Raw genomic sequence first — 20800 nt, 5'->3', positions numbered from 1 at the left:
CTTTTGTTCCTGAATTTATGTTTCTGACTCTTCATTAGTGTCCTCTGTCTTTATAAGAAGGGAAAGACACGACAAAGTGGCGACGAGGATGTTTGAAAGAACCTCTGCGTGTTTGAATTGCCGAATACAAGTGTAGTGAAGTGCAGAAAACAGCTGAACGAGACGCGAGCTCGGTGCCTGTGAATTGATAAAGACGTGATGGCTGGCGTCATAGGAAATATCGGACAATTCGACGAAAATGTTGAACAATGGAGCTCATACACGGAGCGATTTGAATATTTTCTGCAGGCAAACGCCATTGAGGGTGAGAAGATTGTGCCTACGTTCCTCAGTGTGATGGGTGCAAAGACTTTCACTTTGCTACGCAGTCTCGTACAGCCTAGAAAACCAGGTGAGAAAACTTATGCTGAGATTGTGGCAGTGTTGAGCGCACATTTTTCACCTAAACCGCTGGTGATAGCGGAACGATTTCGGTTTCACAAGAGAAATCAGGAAGAGGGAGAAACTGTTACTATTTTTGTGGCTGCACTGAAGAAACTTTCAGAACACTGTGAATTCGGCGATGTTTTGAATGATACCATCAGGGATAGGCTCGTTTGTGGATTAAGAAGCGAAGCCATTCAAAAAAGGCTGTTAAGTGAAAGTAATCTCACATTGCAAAAAGCCACTGAAATAAGTGTAGGCATGGAACTTGCTGCTAAAGAAGCACAGCATTTCAGTAGCTCAGATAAAGTCCATAAATTGTCTGCTGACATGAGCACAGTCCAGAATTCCCCTGGCAAAGCACCTACAAATGCAACATGTTTTAGATGTGGCAAAGTCGGACATCTTGCATCTGAGTGTTGGAGTAAAGAGTTGGTGTGTCGTAGTTGTGGAAAAAAAGGCCACATAGAACGTGCTTGCAGAGGAAAACAAAAGGTTGCAAAACAAAAATTCAGCAAAACACCTGGCACATCAAAGAACAAGAGGAATGTGTATACAATGCAGTCAAATTGCAAGTACACAGATGACACCAATTCCTCCGCAGAGGAAGTTCCTTTGAATATTCTAGCTATGGAAGGAGACTCCAAAGGCTATTTGGTGACACCTATCATTGAGGGAGAGCCGGTGTGTATGGAGATAGACACTGGCGCTGCTGTTTCTATCGTGTCAGATGCTGTGTACCACAAAACCCTAAAACATGTCTACTTAAAGCCATCCAAGATAGTGTTGAAAATATATACGGGGGAGCCTGTGACTATTAGAGGGGTAATGGATGTGGAAGTGGAATTAAATGGTCAATCAGCAACGCTGCCACTGTATGTGGTAAAAGGGAACTACCCAGCTTTACTTGGTCGAGAATGGCTGGAAACTATTAAACTGGACTGGCCGACGGTGCGGATGGTGTCAAAGGGAAACTCAGAGCTCAGGGATGTTCTAGAAAAACATACTGATATTTTCAAGGATGAACTGGGTACGATGAAAGACATTACAGCCAGGCTCGACATTAAGCCTGATAGTAAGGCCAAGTGTTGCAAAGCCCGTTCTGTGCCATATGCTATCAGATCAAAAGTTGAGACCGCTCTGGAAGATTTGGTAACCAGTGGAGTCATCATACCAGTGAGTAACAGTGAATGGGCTACGCCTATTGTACCCGTACTTAAAAAGGATGGTTCCATTCGAATTTGTGGTGATTTTAAAGTCACAGTAAACCCTTTACTGTCTCCTGACCAGTATCCACTTCCCCTCATTGATGATCTGTTTGCTGGCTTGGCAGGGGGGAAGCGGTTCAGCAAACTTGATTTAAGTCAAGCCTACCTACAAATGAAAGTCGATGAGAATTCTAAGGAGTTACTGACAATTGTCACACACAAGGGGCTTTTCAGATACCAGCGTCTTCCCTTTGGTATCACATCGGCCCCTTCGCTTTTCCAGAGGGCCATGGACCAGGTGTTAAGTGGCCTGTCGGGGGTGCAGTGCTATTTAGATGACATCTTGGTAACAGGAAAAACCGAAGCAGAGCATCTGAGTAATCTGGATGGTACACTCCAGCGCCTAAAGGAATATGGTTTAAGAGTGAGGAAAGACAAATGTGAGTTTTTCAAACAGTCAGTTGAATATCTTGGTCATGTGATCGATGCTGATGGACTGCACAAGGCACCTTCAAAAGTAAGAGCCATACTAGAGGCTCCAGCACCGCAGAATACCACCCAGCTCCGCTCGTTCATTGGTCTTCTGAATTACTATGGACGATTCATCAGTGGATTAGCCACACTGTTGAAACCACTACACCAACTTCTGTGTAGTAACCAGTCATGGGAATGGACACAGCAATGTGAGACCACTTTTCAAGAAGCTAAGAAAGCTATGGTGAAGTCCGGTGTGCTAACCCATTTTAACCCAAAGCTCCCCCTGCAGTTAGCCTGTGATGCGTCACCTTATGGGGTGGGAGCTGTGATTTCCCACATCATGCCTTCAGGAGAAGAAAGGCCAATAGCATTTGCCTCACGCACGCTGAACAAAGCAGAGAGCAAGTATGCGCAAATTGAGCGAGAAGCTTTGGGAATAATTTTTGGTGTTAGAAAATTTCACCAGTATCTGTATGGCAGGCAGTTTATACTGCTAACTGATCACCGGCCTTTAACCACCATTCTTGGGCCACACACAGGTATTCCCTCGCTGGCAGCAAGCCGAATGCAGAGATGGGCTCTGCTGTTATCAGCACACACATATGAAATAAGATATAGGAAGGCAGAGCAACACGGAAACGCAGATGGTTTATCAAGACTACCATTACCCGTGACTTGTCCCGAGAGCAAGCAGAAAGATATTTTCTACTTTGAGCAAGTCACAATGGCTCCGGTGACCTCCACACAGGTGAGAAGATCCACAAGAAATGATCCAATTCTGTCTGCAGTCATGGAGATGGTAAAAGATGGACACGTGCCTAAGGACACCACCAACTTGAAGCCATACCTGTCTAGAAAGGATGAACTGTCATTTCATTCAGGATGTCTTCTCTGGGGACAAAGAGTCATCATTCCCCCATCGTTGAGAAAACCAGTCCTCCAGCAGCTCCATGTAGGCCATTGTGGTATTGTGCGAATGAAGGAAATAGCTCGGAGTTATTTTTGGTGGCCAGGTCTGGAGATGGACATTGAAGGAAAAGCAAAGTCATGTCCGTCCTGCCAGCAAGTGAGAAATGAACCTCAATTGGCCCCATTACACCCGTGGGACTGGCCAGAAATCCCTTGGCAGCGTGTACATGTGGATTTTGCTGGTCCAGTCGAAGGAAAGATGTTGTTAATAACGGTGGATGCCCACAGCAAGTGGCCTGAAGTTGTTGTTATGCAATCTACGACTGCAGAGAAAACAGTAGTGAAACTTGGAGAAATATTTGGCCGCTTTGGCTACCCTGAACAGCTCGTCAGTGACAATGGGCCGCAGTTTACATCACAAGAATTTGCTGTGTTTTTACAACGATGTGGGGTACAACACATTAAATCAGCTCCGTACCACCCAGCCACGAATGGTCTCGCAGAGAGAATGGTTCAAACCATCAAACACGCCTTAAAGACATCACAAGGACAAGGGAGCCTTCAGCAGCGTCTGAATGATTTCCTGTTGTCATACCGAAACACCAGCCATGGGACAACAAAGGTTTCTCCAGCTTCTCTGATGTTGAAACGTCCACTGCGCTCTGGATTTGACTTACTCAGACCTTCTACTGTCAAAGAGGTGGTAACTCATCAGCAACAGAAGCAAGTTCACAGGAGAGACATGAAGGCTAAAAGCAGACTGTTCCATCCTGGACAAAATGTTCTGGCACGCAACTATACTTCAGGACCAAAGTGGGTACCAGCGACAGTGATAGCTCAAACCGGCCCAGTGTCATACACTGTACTAACATCTGACAAGCTTACCTGGAAAAGACACGTGGATCAGCTGTTGCTGGGATCTTCTACTGAGGTGGAGTCTGCTGTTGTCACACCTACTGTTTGTTCGGACTATCCAATGGTTCCAGAAGTGACTGTGGACACCCCACTTACACCAGAAAAAGGACCTGAGACTGAAAACTTTCCGCAAATGCAAAGCTTGGAAAAACAACCAGACTCAGGATCCAACATATCTGTTTCAGAGCCCATGTCAAACGCAGAACGCCGTTATTCCACTAGGGAAAGACGTCCACCTAAAAGACTTGATTTATAGTGAAACAGAAAAAAAGAAAATGAGTGACTTTGAAATCTCATAGCTTAAGTTCTTTATTTAAGTTCAGTAATTGACTGAAGATGTCCTTGTGTTGACATTTGTTCCTAAAAAAAAAAAAAAGGAAAACAAAAAGAGGACATTCTGTTTTGGGGGGAAGGAGTGTTATGTATAAAGCGTTGTTACTTTAAGACATAAGTAATGGGTGGAGTCATGTGATGATGACGAAGTGAATGCGGCAGATATAAGCAAAGTGAGCATTAAAGAGAAGCAAGTTCTTTTGTTCCTGAATTTATGTTTCTGACTCTTCATTAGTGTCCTCTGTCTTTATAAGAAGGGAAAGACACGACAGTCATATTATTATGTTTTCACAGTTTTACAAAATTGGAAAGATCCTTACTAAAGGCCTCTCTCTACTCCGGTTTCCTGGGTCTTTATTTCATGGATCTGATGTTAGCTATCTGCTACGCTAACCTGTCAAAGCAAGAGCAGAATAATGTTCATACAACACTGAAATTGATTAATAAAAAGTATAATCCACTAGTTGAGAACCATTCCATTAAAGGACCAGTTTTAATCTAAACTTTTCTATCAAACAATGAGAAACACATAACTTGCTTTTGTCATTGTGCAACAATTAATAATATAACCTATTTTACCAAATATTCTACTGCTAGAGCAAACTCTTTGCAATTCTGGTCAACTACCATTCAAAAGTTTGGTTTGGTTTTTGAAGAACATTTTTGAGATGTCTCTTATAAAAATAAAATATTTTTTACATATTTGTTAAAACTGTCATTATGTCCTGACAGTAGAATATGAGACAGATAATGAAATGTGAAAAAATCAAGCTCCTCTGGCTCCTCCCAGTGGTCCTATTGCCATTTGCAGAAATACACCGCTCCCGGTCAGAAACAACCAATCAGAGTCAGAAGGAATGTCTTAGCAGTGTCAATCACGCTCGTGTACGTGCTGATCACACCCCTCTCTTGCACAGCGCGTACTGTCGTTCAAACCAAACTCAAGATTGAGGGTGTGCTGCAGCTGTGCTAATGGCGGAGAAACAACCTAAACTGCCAATTTCTCGAGTGGCACCTGCTCATAAAACAAAGACAGGTAAAAGGAAAAAAACTGATGACGATAAACAAGCGAAAAAGAAAGAATTAGACAGAGCCCATTGACTCGGTGTCAAAACTCTAGCCGCGTGACATGCAGATAAAATGTTACGCACTGTGCAAAGCAACAATTGAAACCTGCTAATTCACTGGCTTGTCATGTTGCTGAAATAATATTGTGGCGAGCAGGATGAGGCCGAGGGACAGGGACATGAGAGCGGCGCGAGGCTGGTGGCGTGAGTGATAATGAACGACACTTGTGTGACTTTCATTTTGTATTTGTTTATTTATTATTAAACTTGTTCAACGTTCGCCGGTTCCCGCCTCCTTCTTCACATAACAACTGAACCCCGTTATAAATGTACTAGCAAACCTTATCTAGCATTAGGCCTACATATCGGTATAATAATTACTTGAATAATATCATATATGTTACGTTAGTTACCGTTATATTATCTTACTAGCTACACTGTTAACAATTTTCTTGTATTTGTACAGTACAGTACTGGCAGCAAGGTTGCCAGCAAGGTACTGTATTTCGATTTACAGTAATGTACTGTAAACTACAAAACAGTATTGTACTGTATTTTTTACTGTATTTTGTCATTTTTGTCTGCTTGTGTTGTAATTTATACGATATTGTACTGTAATATCTATATTGATACATTATTGCAAAACATTGTAATTTTCAAATTACTAATGATATTATAACTATATAATATGTAGTTATTACAGTATATAAATCTATAGGTAATAATATTATAATGCAACTTCAGAATAACAGCAAATCAAAAGACAATCCAAACAATGTTCTTGTCAAAAAAAAAAAAATATTGATCAATTACACAATTAAAACCATGTATGGTGAACGCATTTAAGAGAGAGGTTGAGAAACTGCATGACTTGCAGCTGTAGCTGGACATACTTAAAGGGATACTCTACTGGATTTTCATATTAAACTATGTTATTCCCTTAACTAAGACGAGTTGATACATACCTCTCTCGTCTCAGTGCTTGCACTACATCGCTGTCTTGCTTTGAAACTTTGTTAGATCTTATCTCAGCCCTGTTCATTCAATACGTGCCCAGAAGAGAAGCGACCAAACACCTCCACGTTTTCCCTATTTAAATACAGTTACACGAGTAGTGTGACTCGACCTAGGACGGTGACACAAAATAAAACGTTGCGCTTTTCTAAGCGTGTAAAATGGATAACTATATTGTATGGCAGAATACCATAGCAAGTGCTTGAGAACACTTCGACTCGGCGCAGTAATATCATCTCTCGTGAAAAGACCGCTCCCGTTGAAATGAGAGGGAGAGCGGGAGCGGTCTTTTCACGAGAGATGATATTACTGCGCCGAGTCATTTTATTTTGTGTCATCGTCCTAGGTCGAGTCACACTACTCGTGTAACTGTATTTAAATAGGGAAAACGTGGAGGTGTTTGGTCGCTTCTCTTCTGGGCACGTATTGAATGAACAGGGCTGAGATAAGATCTAACAAAGTTTCGCCGCAAGACAGTGATGTAGTGCACGCACTGAGACGAGAGAGGTATGTATCAACTCGTCTTAGTTAAGGGAATAACATAGTTTAAAATGAAAAACCAGTAGAGTATCCCTTTAAAAACTTGGCTGGGATTTTGAGGTGGTACTGGAACCTTGGACCGATGACCAAAACTGAAAAAGACATGACACACAAAAACACATGACAAAATCTGTTAGCCACAGCACCAAAGATGAGCAGACAGACAGTGGAAGAGAGAAAATTCTGTAGAAATAACAAAAACAGCCACAAAAAAAAAAAGTAATCTTTAGATTTTAAAACTTTAAGTTTAAAACATTGTATTAACATGGCTAATACTTACACAAAACTCCTTCCCAGGCTGCAAATTGTCCCACACTGTAGAGCTGTAAGAAATCAAAATAAATAGTATTCAGTTAACGGTTATGTGTTTCTTGTTAAGGAAATATCTCATAAATCTGCTTACAATACATCTAAGTTAGGTTAATAAAACATAAGCTTCACTTGACCACTCTAAATATTCTAACTTGATTTTTTGGCATGCAGTTTACTTGTCTTTGTTGCCTAATAGATCATTAACTCTGATATGATCCCCTCTCTCTAAGCCCAAATAAATCACCCATTTTGCGTTGCAAAGGAAAGTGCAGTATTTTTAAGCCTTATTTTCACGCGTCTTATTTTGTGTCTAAACGACTTCAATTTGGTCCAGTATTGATCATAAAATCATCAAGTTCGTCATTCGGGAAACGGACTGCAAATATAGCAGTTTGATCAAAATGTAACGTTATGTCTTTTATAAGTGCTTGTTTTTACCACTGACAGGCTCGGGTGTTCCCTACATAGATAGGACTAACAGTTAGACTAACATGTCAAATGCAGTAATTTTATCTCGCAGACCATCGTAAAACACATTTAATTAAAACTCGACAAAAACAAAATAAAACTCACAAAAGACCATCTCGATTTGTCTTTCCACCGTTCCAACAATCACCAAATCTGTTTTGGTCGAAATAAACCGTAAGGTAATGTTAATTCACGGAGTTATAACGTTAAATTTGAAAATGTCAGGACAAGCAGCGGGGTGAAAGAGCAGATAACGTTAACAAACTTAACAGTGTTTTTGCAACCGTCGCTGGCTAAACTTCCACTGTCATTTCACATTAAAAGCTATGTAGGCTACACACTATAGCGTAAAATCCTAAAACCTTATTATAAAATTCAAAATTAACTTACCAAATTTCCAGATATCCGCAGAGTGAGATATCTGCGCTGAGTGAGTGAACTGCCGCAGTTGTGCTCTGACGTCACTCAGGCGGCGCGCGCGCTCTCTGTTTACAGCAACCCTGTATATTTGCCTGGCATGTTACAACCAGGTTACAGCTAGGTTACAGCAACACTAAAATGTACTGTAAAATGTTCCCGCTCAAACAAAATTACCCAGAATGCAATGCAAATTACGGTATTTTACTGTAATATAGAAATGCAGTATTGTACTGTAGGTTTTTACAGTACTGTGCTGTTAAATCTACAGCGAAAGTTAACAGTGTATTTATAACTTATGGAAAGGGTGCAACGTTACAAAGTTACATTACATGTATTGCAAAATACGTAATGATTTGAGGACCACGTTTGTAGTCAAAGTATGGGCAGGCCTTAGTCAATGTAAAGCATATTGTTGATGTTTCGTCCCTACTAGTGAATGTGCCATAACTGGTTATCCGCCATCATCGGTGGCCCTGCTTACTGGCCTGCGCGTTCACGACAGGCTCTGCTGTGGGGGAGGAGCTGTGGAGGGAGGGCTGTAGCGCAGCAGAGAGCAAGGGGGTGGGACCTGTAAGTTGTGCTTGTTCAAATTTTCAGGCTAAGTCAACGTTTTCTCAAAACTCCCTATTCCAGCTTTAATATTAGATAATATGATATGTTGCCTAATATTTTGTGGAAACCGTGATATTTTTTCTTTAGAATTCTTTGACTCTGTCATGGAGTCCACCAACACATCTTAGAGCACCAGGTCCTTCAGCTCCACCCATCCGCTCACAATCACCCGGATTCTAACCAGTCGCACCTGTCTCCACTTGATTACCTCTCTACATATACTCACCAGCCACACACCCCTGTTGGCTGCATGACTGGTCTCATTGATCCATGTGAGAATGATCATGCCTGACTCATACTTACCTGCATGCTCACTTTCTTTCTGCTACAGGCTCCCTTTGAGCAAAGTTCCCCAACTTATCTGTGTGCTCCTTCATAACCTGCAAAAAGAAAGAAAGATCAGTGAGCTAAGTGTAACTCTCTGCAACTTGTCTCCAAATTACTCAATTACCTGATTGTCTGCTGTTCATGCGATCTGCTACCTGTTTAATAAAATTCCTGCTTAACGATACCTGTGTTCCTTCTCCTGTTTATCTGACAGACTTTTTTGATTCTTTGTATTTAAGTCTTTTAAATATTAGAAGTCTTTTGATCAATTTAATTAATCCTTCCTGAATAAGGGTAACTTTTCTTATTATTTTTTTTTAAATTATAGTGAACCCAAACTTACTTTAGACAAGTCTCTTTTTCTTTTTTTTTAAACTATCTGTATTGATTTTGGGCTTTCATATCCAAAAATCTGAGTATGCATGCTGTGGTCGTTGGAGCCTCTACTGTCCTGTTTCCTACTGAAAAAAATAAATAAATACTACTGTGTCTATCGCTGACAATAAAATAATCGACATAGTCTGAACACTTACTCATTGACTCGTTCTTTCACACATACCTTCCTGGTGATTCATTTATTCAGCACTTCTCTCATTTTATCCCTCATTCCGAGAGTCTCAAACGTGAGTCACTGCAGCCTGTATTGTATCTGTCAAAGAGGACTCTGAAGTGACAATTAAGCCTCCTGAAATAGCTCCAGCTCACTCTGTGGTTATGAATTGGGTATATACACTTAAGCTACTGCAGGGATCAAAGTCTCATATTGATTTGAATTTGTTGGACAATAGGCTAATGCCTCTAAAGGGTATGTATCTCTTTTTCTTGCTTTAAGTTTTCAAAATAGAATGATTATCACAGCCAAAATTCTTAGATCAATACCGTGAGTTGAGGATGCTAATATAGTTCTCTTTATAGTTATCATTATTGGTTTGATTGGGCCTTAACTCCTAAATGTATAATATAGCAGCAAGAACACACTAACACACACAATGACATGGTCAACATGTACAATAACAACAAACAACAGAAAGAGAGATCTTTTCAGAATTCTAACATAAGCTTGATTAAACCCAAGGTTTTGGGAAGCTTGACAAATCCTAATACTGGGTTGCTATCGGTGGAGATATATTGAAGGTGTTGGATCCCCTCCTGTGATTGGTTGAACATTAGGGCCTCAGGTAAAATCAAAGATTTAGGTCGGCCGTGGGCTGCTTGTCTGTTTGTGTGGCATTCATATACAGGATTTTGTTGCCGTAGGCTAACTCTTACTTCAGCTGTTTGACTCTGACTTGCCTGGTATCCACCTCCACCCCCTCGTCAAGGCAGGCCATTGTGTTGCCTATTTCCTTTCTTTTTAACCCTCCTTTCTTTCTCTCTTCCACTCTCTTGAGGCTTATAGCTCACATATCCCTGGGAATCCCAAATTTCTCATTTATTCATGTGCCAGCCCACTCTCTCCTTCTCCTTCCATTGCTTTTTTCATTTTTTTTCCTCTGCTCCCACACATATTTCACTTTCTCCTTCTCACTCTCTTCGTGTTGCCTTGTTGCAAAATTACAGTCTGTTATTGATGACTAAAACACAGTTTTAAAGCCAATGTTCCCCTTGGGTCACCCTCCTTTAGTTAAATCTATCAATCACTCTCTCTCTCTCACACACACTGACAGTACGACTTGCCAGAAGCAGAAGTTTTAAAGTGAACAAGCAAGCCACAAACCTCCGTGGAAGAAACACCTATGAGTACGCAAAAGAAGAATGTAATGATTAAAATTAGAAGAAAACGAGAGACACCTCAAACCCTCACACAGCCCGCGGCTCATGTACAACAATCTCTAACAGCTCAAATCTCTGCCAACGCTTTCCAATTGCTTGTCCTCATGAACTCATTTCACAAACAGCAAAGACAATCGCTCATGTTTTTCCTTTCCCTCTCGACTTCTCTTTGTTGGGGGGACCCTGCTGAAATGAGATTACGGCGCTTGGTGTTGGTCGATTTTGCCTACAGGGGGCTGGGGTTTGTGAGAGGAGAAGATATGAGGAAAAAGACTGAGACGCTGAGGGACGGCAACCACAATCGCCTCTCTGTGCCATGTAGCACCGATTGGACACGGCCCTTTGTAAGTGGGCAGAAATGACGACTTGTAGAGAGTCCGGTATTATTACACTTTTACAATCAAGCAGCCCAACTCGCCACAAATGGCTTCGACACAACATCAAGATGTCTTCATTTGCCTCCAGTCCCTGAAACCAATCCAGAGACACTCCATAGCACCTTCATAAATAAGCAAAAGCACAAATAATACAGATAACATGAATTATTCAATGTTCTACCAGCAAAACAGAGAGGCAACCTAACAGACTTTGACAGAGGACTCAAGATACACAAGTGGGTGGGGGGAAAGTAATAAAGATTCAAATAACCTTGCTTAGGCTACAATCAGCTAAGCCAAAAGATGTTGTGTTTTTTTTACTGAGTACTGACAAGTACTGTATGAGACTTTAAATTAGTGTCGTGCGGTACCCTGAATTTTTTAACAGGCTGCATGAGTGTAGCGCAGCAGGCCTTGCATCGATCTGCTCAGGCCGCAATAGTCTCCCTCAGCACTTTTAAATCACTTAGCATCGCTCCGTCCCATTATGACTCCTATATGTGCAATTCATAAATGATATGTCAAAGAAGTCTGATGCAAACCCTCCGTTGGATCAGTAGCCTCCCGGAGGTGCTCACATTATGATTTACAGTCTGGTTACTAAAGGCAACCACTTGGCTTTCAGGCTTAAAACTCCTGCATGCAATGATGTAATGAGGATGACGCAGAGATAGATGGTCAAGCTAAATGGGTCCTGTCGGAAAATCAAATGAGCTCATGTCTGAATGATGCCGTGGTCTCCTCCTCTGTGGTTATCAAGAGTGTGGCTACACAGGAAGTAAAGTCACAGACACAGACCATCGCTCTTCCTTCAGGATTCATTGAATGTGAGCAATTACTTTTGAGTAAAGAAAGCAAAAATGTATTGATTGCCTTTTAATAGTTTGGATAACCTTCCAGCTTAAAATATACAGCAACACTCACATACACAGTTATCATCTTTTTGTAGTTGATACTGAATATTGTAACAAGATTTAAGGCATTTTTGTACGTTTTGTACGTTCCCTGTCAAAAGCTACTCTCGATGCTGCATATTCTACCGGTAGTGCAGCGCAGTCTCATCCCAAGACGTCATATAACTGACGTCTTGGGACGTCTTTTGACCATACGTCAATATCCGCCTTTTTAGGGTACCCTTAAACGTCGGTTAGATGACGTTATCGGATCCTAACTCTACCCCAGCCCTTAACCTACCCCTAAACCTACCCCGTCACCTAACTGACGTTAAAGGTAAAGCGTCAGTTGTATGACGTCCCAGGATCGTCATAAACCAACGTTTAAGGGGACCCTAAAAAGGCGGATATTGACGTATGGTCAAAAGACGTCCCAAGACGTCAGTTATATGACTTCTTGGGATGAGACTGTGTTAGGTAGTGAAGCATGTGTGGCAAACACGCCAAGACTTGGCTTTAAATAACCTCTGACGATGACGTCATTGGAATGTGCGTTCGTGAGAGGCTATAAATAGACGTAAAACAGGTGTGCCTTCAGGTTTATTTTTTCTCAGAATCCGCATTGTGTATATGTGTGTGCTTCCGTAGTTATAGTTCCAGTTGTCAGTGTGCAGACTTTTCTGAGAGTGAAAAAAGGGTAAAAGAACATTATGTCCCAAACAATCAGGGGATGCGTGCCTCTCTGTTCATCGCGTGCCCATCCCTGAGTACGATACACATGAGTTCTGCTTTGAGTGTTTGGGGGAAGATCATGCTGCTCTTGCATTCAAGCATGGCGAGTGCGAGCACTGTGAGCTATTCTCTATTAAAGTGCTTCGTGCTCGTCTCTCTTATTTTCAAGTGCAAGCCCCCACGTTAAGATCGTGAGGAAACCATATTCATCGCGTGTCTGTGTGCCCTCGACGTCTACTTATTAGACTTAATTATACGATGATGCTTCAGGTGGACGAGATGCTTGCGGGCTATCTCTCCCGGGAGTTCATTGTCATTTAAAATAGCCAGCGCTACCCACCAACCGTGCAGAACAACATCCACACTGGTGGGGAAATCGTTTCAAACTGCCGTTCATGCTGAAAGATCTGAGTGCATGCAGAGTATAGATGAGGCGGCCTTCTCAGAACTAAGCCAGGGCACAGATCTGTCTCTCTGGGCAACAGTAACGTGCGGTGAAGTCTTGTCATGGGTAGGCTGTGACCTATCAATGTGGCATATTCACAGGGGCGTAATTTGCCGCTGCGATCGGTGGCGCGGTTACAGTGTATCTCGTGGCTCACGCAGTCTTCACATGCACGCGCGGAGACTTTTTGTTCGTTCCGGTGAAATCACAAAACAAAAATGTACACAAACGTGTCCCTGCTTAATATAATACAACCACTGATGAACATATTCGGTTTTGATGAGAAAAAAAAAAATACCTATACGAGTGCGGATTAGAACCCCGAACCTCTGACATGCTCGGCAAAAGATCTACCACTGGACCATTAAAGGACTCACGTCAACTTGTCGGATCTATATATTTATTCACGTGATTCATTCATTTATACACACATACGTGCATACACATACACCTGTCCCACCCACTTTTTAAAACAAAGTTAAGCCACTGTATATTCATTCAGGTAATTTAGCAACCCAAGTTAATATCAGGCATCACCACATCGCTGCCTGCATACAGAGCAAAGTCAGAATCGCGGATTGAGTGAGAGCGAGTGGATCACGTGATATGAAGCAGTCTCGGTCTCTGCCTCAATGTTGATAATTCAAAACAGCATGAGAACTGACTGCGCATGCGCAAATCTCCGTAAACTACGTTCTATGGACCAAAGAGGCACTGCGAACCTCTGCCTCAATGACCATGGCCTTGAATTTCCTGCATGAAACAATGGTTTTTAGGAGCAAACTATGGCAAAAAGAGTATTATATAAGTATTCCTGATTTTTTTTGTTACAAAAATTCATATTTGGAATAAAATAAATGCAATTAATAAGGTGGTGAATTAATAAAGCTCTTGGGATTAATAAATGTAATGTCAGCATTTCCTTTGGTGAGGCACTGCCTACCCTGCCTACCCTGACCGCACGTCCCTGCTGGGCAACTAAGCAGACGGCCTGTGCTATCAGCCGTTCTATGTTGGCTTTGGTCGCCATCTGTGGCTAAACCAAACCTCACCGCATCAAGGACAGGGACAAAGTGTTAGAGTTCTCAACGGGCCTGAAAATTACAACCCGACCCGGCCCATGGCTTTTAAAGCCCGGACCTGATGTAACCCGACACATCAACATGAATTATCTGCCCGAACCCGGCCCGAGGCCCGACGCCACCCTTTTGATCGGTGAGTGATGTAGAATAGAATGACTGCTGCGCTTGACGCAGAGAGAGAGAGAGAGAGCCCCGGCCGCGCGGTCCCGTCGGGTATGTCGGGCCTACCCGACCCGTTGAGAACTCTACAAAGTGTTCTTACTTGATGCCCCCATCTCACCTTCCAGAATGTTCGGTGACTCCATAAACAGTCGTCAGAGGCACGAGGAGACCTCCGTTAAAGTGCCCCTATTATGCTATTTTAAGGTTCCTAATTTTGTTTTGTAGGTCTCCTACGACAGGTTTACATGCATCTAAGGTCAAAAAATACTTTCATTTTCCCATATTATATACTGCACATCAGCACATTTTTCAATGATCCTCAAACCACTCGTCCTATGATTCAGTCTCTCTAAATCCCTTCTTTCCACGAGCCTACTCTGCTCTGAAACGAAACTCCCATTACCATAAATGAACTTCAGCTCCAGAGGCTTCCAAAAGCTCAGCGATTGTACAAACTGTAAAGACAGTAACGATGGCATCGATTTTACCATATCAATTCAAGCGCAAGTCCGATGAGGAAACCTTGGAAGAACTAGTTATTCAATCCAAACCTCCATCACAAGGATTCAATCCAAACCTCCATCACAAGAGGACACAAGCAGGACGTTCCTCTGTGATATGCTACTCAGTTTGACATGCATTATGAGATGTTGCAACTGTAATTCCTCCCCATCAGCGGTTTCCAGCGAAATGTTGAATGTTTAGTTGTTTCCTGCTATCTCCCAGAACACAGAACATTTTACATCCTCCCAACAAGACAAAGTATCAAAAACAGTACCATTTTCATAGAAACTACTGCCAAGTATGTGCCCTTGGTTCTTAAAGACAGTAAAATGTACGACAGTAGTGGTCCCCACTACCATGAAACAGGAGCAGGTGCATTTGCTGAAAACTGAGCTGCAAACTGTTCCGGGCAAAGGGGCCATAGGACATGTTCCCCTCCCAGAGAGACAGTCAGGCTATTACAGTTGGTACATTCTGGTTCCCAAAAAAGATGGGGGATTGTGTCCGATTTTAGATCTCCGTGGTCTGAACCATTCTCTCAGAACATACAAGTTCAAGATGCTAACGATCAAGATGATTGTGTCTCAGATCCAACACAAAGATTGGTTTGTCACAATCTATCTCAGGGACGCATATTTTCATATAGAAATTCTGCCACAATACAGGATGTTCCTGAGGCTCACTTTTGGTGGCGAAGCTTACTAATATCGGGTTCTTCCATTCGGTCTAATCTTGTCACCCCGAAGTACACAAAAAGCATGGATGTAGCTCTTGCTCTGTTGCAAGTCCAGGGCATCCGCATTTTAAATTACATAGATGACTGGCTGATTTTGGCCCAGTCTCAAGAGCTTGCGCTTCGACTTTGGGAAGTCGTCCTCGCTCATCTTGTATCTCTGGGTTTAAGACTCAACCCCAAGAAAAGTGGTGTCTCTCCTGCCCAGAGTACAAGATATTTAGGGGTTGTATGGGACTCGGTCACCATGCAGGCACAGCTGTCTCGTGTCGAGTCCATCTTAAACACCCTGAGCAATGTCAGGTTAAGTCAGGAAATTACTTTCCATCACTTTCAAAGAGTTCTAGGTCTAATGACAGCTGCGTCCACGGTGATACCTCTGGGCCTTCTGCACATGAGACCGTTTCAATTGTGGCTCAAAGCATGGGGATTTCATCCAAGGGCCATTTCCCAGAGGCAAATAAGGCCCACTCTATGTGTGTGTTGTCATTGCAAGATGTTAACAACAGATGCTTCCCGTATGGGTTGGGGTGTGATCTTAGATGGCCGTCCAGCCCAAGGGATCTGGAGAGGTCATCATCTCGATTGGCACATCAATTGCCTCGAATTCTGGCCCTGAAGTACTCCCTCCAGCAGTTAACCCCCTGGGGTCGGCTATCGCGCCGGCGCGATTGTCTCGCTTTTTTTCTTATCAGTGCAAAAGAGACTCAAAAAAATCTGTATGAAAAGAGAGTGCTGTCAGTATTTTTTTTCCCAGCTCATTACACTTCATTACGCGTTAATCTGACACGCCCACGGAGAACGCGCGCTATTCAAACGCAAATGTCGAGGCAAGCCATGACAATGCCCACATCAGCCGTTCCACCGCAGCGGTAAAATGTGTGATGTATTTGCTGCCTTTTACCGCTAAGAGGCGCTACAATCATAGACTCTGAAAAGTGTTCGTTTATTCCGGTTTATTCTCTCTAATGCGTAATCTGCTGCCGCACCGCGCTGATTCAGAGCGATTGAAAGCTGGTAGCAGAAGAATTCAACAAGTGAAACGTAGTTAAAATAATTCATAATCACAATACTGAAATTAGGCTACTGAAATGTAATTGAATAAATAATGAAAACATTTCAACATAAAACATTGCAATAAAAACATTTAGGCTACATCAATAAGGCTTTACAACTTTATCAGCGTACAGACGGTAGCTCAGTGATCAACGCAACAACACGAGCTTCGAGGAGCTTCAATCCACCCGAGATCGAATCTCAATGTAGCAGGCCTACATGTTGTTAACCGATGTTGTCCTACAGCGTTTATATTTTCCCACCTTGATGCTTAAATAGGTAACTGTTTATATCTGTTTACTTATTTAAAGTCAAGAGTTTTGTTTGATTATCATTACAACATGAATTTGCTACATTCCTGTAGAACCGCAGCCGCTGCACAAACGACAAAAACTGATGAAGGAAGATTGTCAGCCGATTGCATCAGAAAATGAAAATGAAGAAGCTCGTCTTTAGTCTGCTAAATTATTGTGTAATGTAAAAGAACACTAAAATTACTTAAGGTTGAAACCAAGTTCGAACATTTCAAGGTTTAAATTTTTTAATTTAAAACAGGGTTGCATCGGGTTTAGAGTTTATTTCTTTTGCGATGCAAAATAAGAAACACTAGGCTAATCTTATTCTTGCGACATTTTAAATTTGTATTGCCAAAGAATTTACAGCTAAATTAAACAATTAAAACAGTAGGCCTACAAAACGAAAATTGTCCAAAGAAAAATAATTAAATTAAAAACATGCGTTTCTCTTTGCCTCTCTCGCGCTGGATCTCTTTTTAACAAGTTTATTTAGTCTCCCTCGCTGCGCGTGCGGGTCTCTCTCTCGAAATTAAACATTTCAGGGTAAAAACACATCATACAGCTGATAATACTGTATGTCGCTGCGTGTCAGCCATACAAATCACGAAAAAATTATTTAACCTTTAAGGAGCTACCATGTCCTAGTGCGGGTGGACAACACTACGGTAGTTTCCCACATAAATCACCAAGATGGACTGCATTCACGCTGTCTGAACAGGCTAGCACAGCAGGTTCTACCTAAATTTAATCTGTTTATCATATAAAGTGATCGTGTCTCTTCAGAAAATTTTGGACTAAACCACTTTCACGAGTTCACACTTACATCAATTAAACAGAGTAAAGATTATGCGTATTTGGCGTGCTGTCCGGGGGGAGGGCTCCGAGCTCGGAATTTTGCCCGAACCCAGAGTACTCCCCCCGTTGTTGTAAGAGTATTAGGACTATAAGTGAGGAGATGGGGTGGTGGAGGGATGCTGTTAAACTGTCAATGAACGGAGGTAAGTTTGCTGTATATATACACAGCGCTTAACTCGTTGATTAAGCACCACTCGTGTCTAATTAGGTTTGATTATCTGAATGTGCTCCACGTGTGTTTAATTAGGTTTAATTATCTGAACGTGCTCCTCCCGAACTTTGTTAATAAAACATCATTTCACGAGTTCACACTTACATCAATTAAACAGAGTAAAGATTATGCGTATTTGGCGTGCTGTCCGGGGGGAGGGCTCCGAGCTCGGAATTTTGCCCGAACCCAGAGTACTCCCCCAAAAGGCAAAAAGAGCAAAGGACAGCCGCCAGACTAAAGACCCCCCAAAACGCAGAGAATTTGGCGGGCTGGCGTTTTGAGAATAAGCCTGGTTGCTTGACCAGGAGGGCCTGCTGGCTCACGAACGGGGAGCAGTCGTAAGTTGGAACAACAGTTGGGAGGGCTCGCACCGTTTCTCGACGGGAGCAGCTCACAGCGTCAGACAGGCGAGCTCTACCGGCCGATGAACAGCGTGATTTATGCCGCCTGACCAGGAGGGCCCGTGTTGCCTCTGGCGGGAGCAGCTCACTGCGCTGGGCGGACGGGCCCTACTGGTTGACAAGATTTGGGAATGCCCAACCAGGAGGGCCCATGTAGCTTCCGACGGGAGCAGCTCACAGCGTCGGGCTGATGGGCCCTACCGGCTGACGGTGGAGTGGCGCGTTTTTTGGAAGCCCGGACTGGAGATTTCTTGCTGTCCGCTGGGAAATCGATACCTGTTGGATGGGAAAGAGAAAACATAGATGCATGCAAAGTCCGCTGGGAGACCAATGCTCGCTGGACAGAAAAAGAGAAAACATAGATGCATGCAAAGTCCGCTGGGAGACCAATGCTCGCTGGACAGAAAAAGAGGAAACATAGATGCTTGCAATGTCCGCTGGGAGACCAATGCTCGCTGGACAGAATTATGCAATGTCCGCTGGGAGACCAATGCTCGCTGGACAGAATTATGCAATGTCCGCTGGGAGACCAATGCTCGCTGGACAGAAAAGAGGAAACATAGATGCTTGCAATGTCCGCTGGGAGACCAATGCTCGCTGGACAGAAAAAGGAGAAAACATAGATGCTTTGCAATGTCCGCTGGGAGACCAATGCTCGCTGGACAGAAAAAGGAGAAAACATAGATGCTTGCAATGTCCGCTGGGAGACCAATGCTCGCTGGACAGAGGAAGAGGAAACATAGATGCATGCGACGTCCGCTGGGAGACCAATGCTCGCTGGACAGAGGAAGAGGAAACATAGATGCATGCGACGTCCGCTGGGAGACCAATGCTCGCTGGACAGAGAAAGAGGAAACATAGATGCATGCAACGTCCGCTGGGAGACCAATGCTCGCTGGACAGAGAAAGAGGAAACATAGATGCATGCAACGTCCGCTGGGAGACCAATGCTCGCTGGACAGAGAAAGAGGAAACATAGATGCATGCAACGTCCGCTGGGAGACCAATGCTCGCTGGACAGAGAAAGAGGCATCACGTAGGGGTTTTAACAGGAATATTAATTCTGAATAGTGAGGTACTGGAGAGGAGACATCACTGCTGCGGCAGTGGAAAAATAGCCAGAGAAACAGAGCTCCTGCGGGAGCAGAGGAGACATCACTGCTGCGGCAGTGGAGAAAATAGCCAGAGAAACAGAGCTCCTGCGGGAGCAGAGGAGACATCACTGCTGCGGCAGTGGAGAAAATAGCCAGGGAAACAGAGCTCCTGCGGGAGCAGAGACATCACTGCTGCGGCAGTGGAGAAAATAGCCAGGGAAACAGAGCTCCTGCGGGAGCAGAGACATCACTGCTGCGGCAGTGGAGAAAATAGCCAGGGAAACAGAGCCCCTGCGGGAGCAGAGGAGACATCACTGCTGCGGCAGTGGAGAAAATAGCCAGGGAAACAGAGCTCCTGCGGGAGCAGAGGAGACGTCACTACTGTGGCAGTGGAGAAAATAGCCAGGGAAACAGAGCTCCTGCGGGAGCAGAGGAGACGTCACTACTGTGGCAGTGGAGAAAATAGCCAGGGAAACAGAGCTCCTGCGGGAGCAGAGGAGACGTCACTACTGTGGCAGTGGAGAAACTTACCTGGAGAAAAAAGAGCTCCTGCGGGAGCAGAGGAGACATCACTGCAGCAGCAGTGGAGAAAATAGCCAGAGAAACAGATCAGATTATTTTATTTAATGCCATGTCAGCATCCAGAGCTATTTTCATGGCAAAAATTCAATCACAAAAATACAAATATCATATAAATACAATAAAAACAAAGCAAATATAAACAACAAGTCATATTATATAATATATATATTTAAATTAACATGATAAAAAATCTAAAACCTTTTAAGGCATAATCTCATTAAATATGTCCTTCAATGAAGAAACTTCATAAAAGAGCATTCTGCTTGCATGAAGGGCAGAACAATCTAATAAAACATGTTTGACAGATAAGGGAATTTTACAAAACATACACAAAGTTGGGTCTTCAACTTTAAGCAAAAAGCATGGGTCAAACTTGTGTCCAGAGAAACAGAGCTCCTGCGGGAGCAGAAAACTTACCTGGAGAAATGAGCTCCTGCGGGAGCGGAGAAGACATCACTGCTGCGGCAGTGGAGAAATTTACCTGGACAAATTGAGTTCCTCTGGTGTGAGGCTGAGCAAAGGGAGGAGTAGGTTGGGGCCTGGTGGGCCGATGCTCGTCTTCTTGCGCGTTAATCAAAA

At 43.1% G+C, this 20800-nt stretch overlaps 1 protein-coding gene across 1 annotated transcript; it reads left to right on the top strand.

The window, feature by feature from the left end:
* The first annotated feature begins 219 nt into the window (after nucleotides 1-219).
* LOC130095187 (uncharacterized protein K02A2.6-like) lies at nucleotides 220-4188 on the top strand. Its single transcript, XM_056261879.1, has one exon. It carries the CDS (start codon nucleotides 337-339, stop codon nucleotides 4186-4188), a length of 3852 nt encoding a protein of 1283 aa, XP_056117854.1. The 5' UTR covers nucleotides 220-336.
* Nucleotides 4189-20800: the final 16612 nt, after the last annotated feature.

The sequence above is a fragment of the Rhinichthys klamathensis genome, unplaced genomic scaffold (assembly GCF_029890125.1).
Source record: "Rhinichthys klamathensis goyatoka isolate OS25496 unplaced genomic scaffold, OSU_Roscu_1.1 h1tg000186l_1, whole genome shotgun sequence".
Classification (NCBI taxonomy): Eukaryota; Metazoa; Chordata; class Actinopteri; order Cypriniformes; family Leuciscidae; genus Rhinichthys; species Rhinichthys klamathensis.
This window is presented reverse-complemented; position numbering and strand designations above follow the sequence as displayed.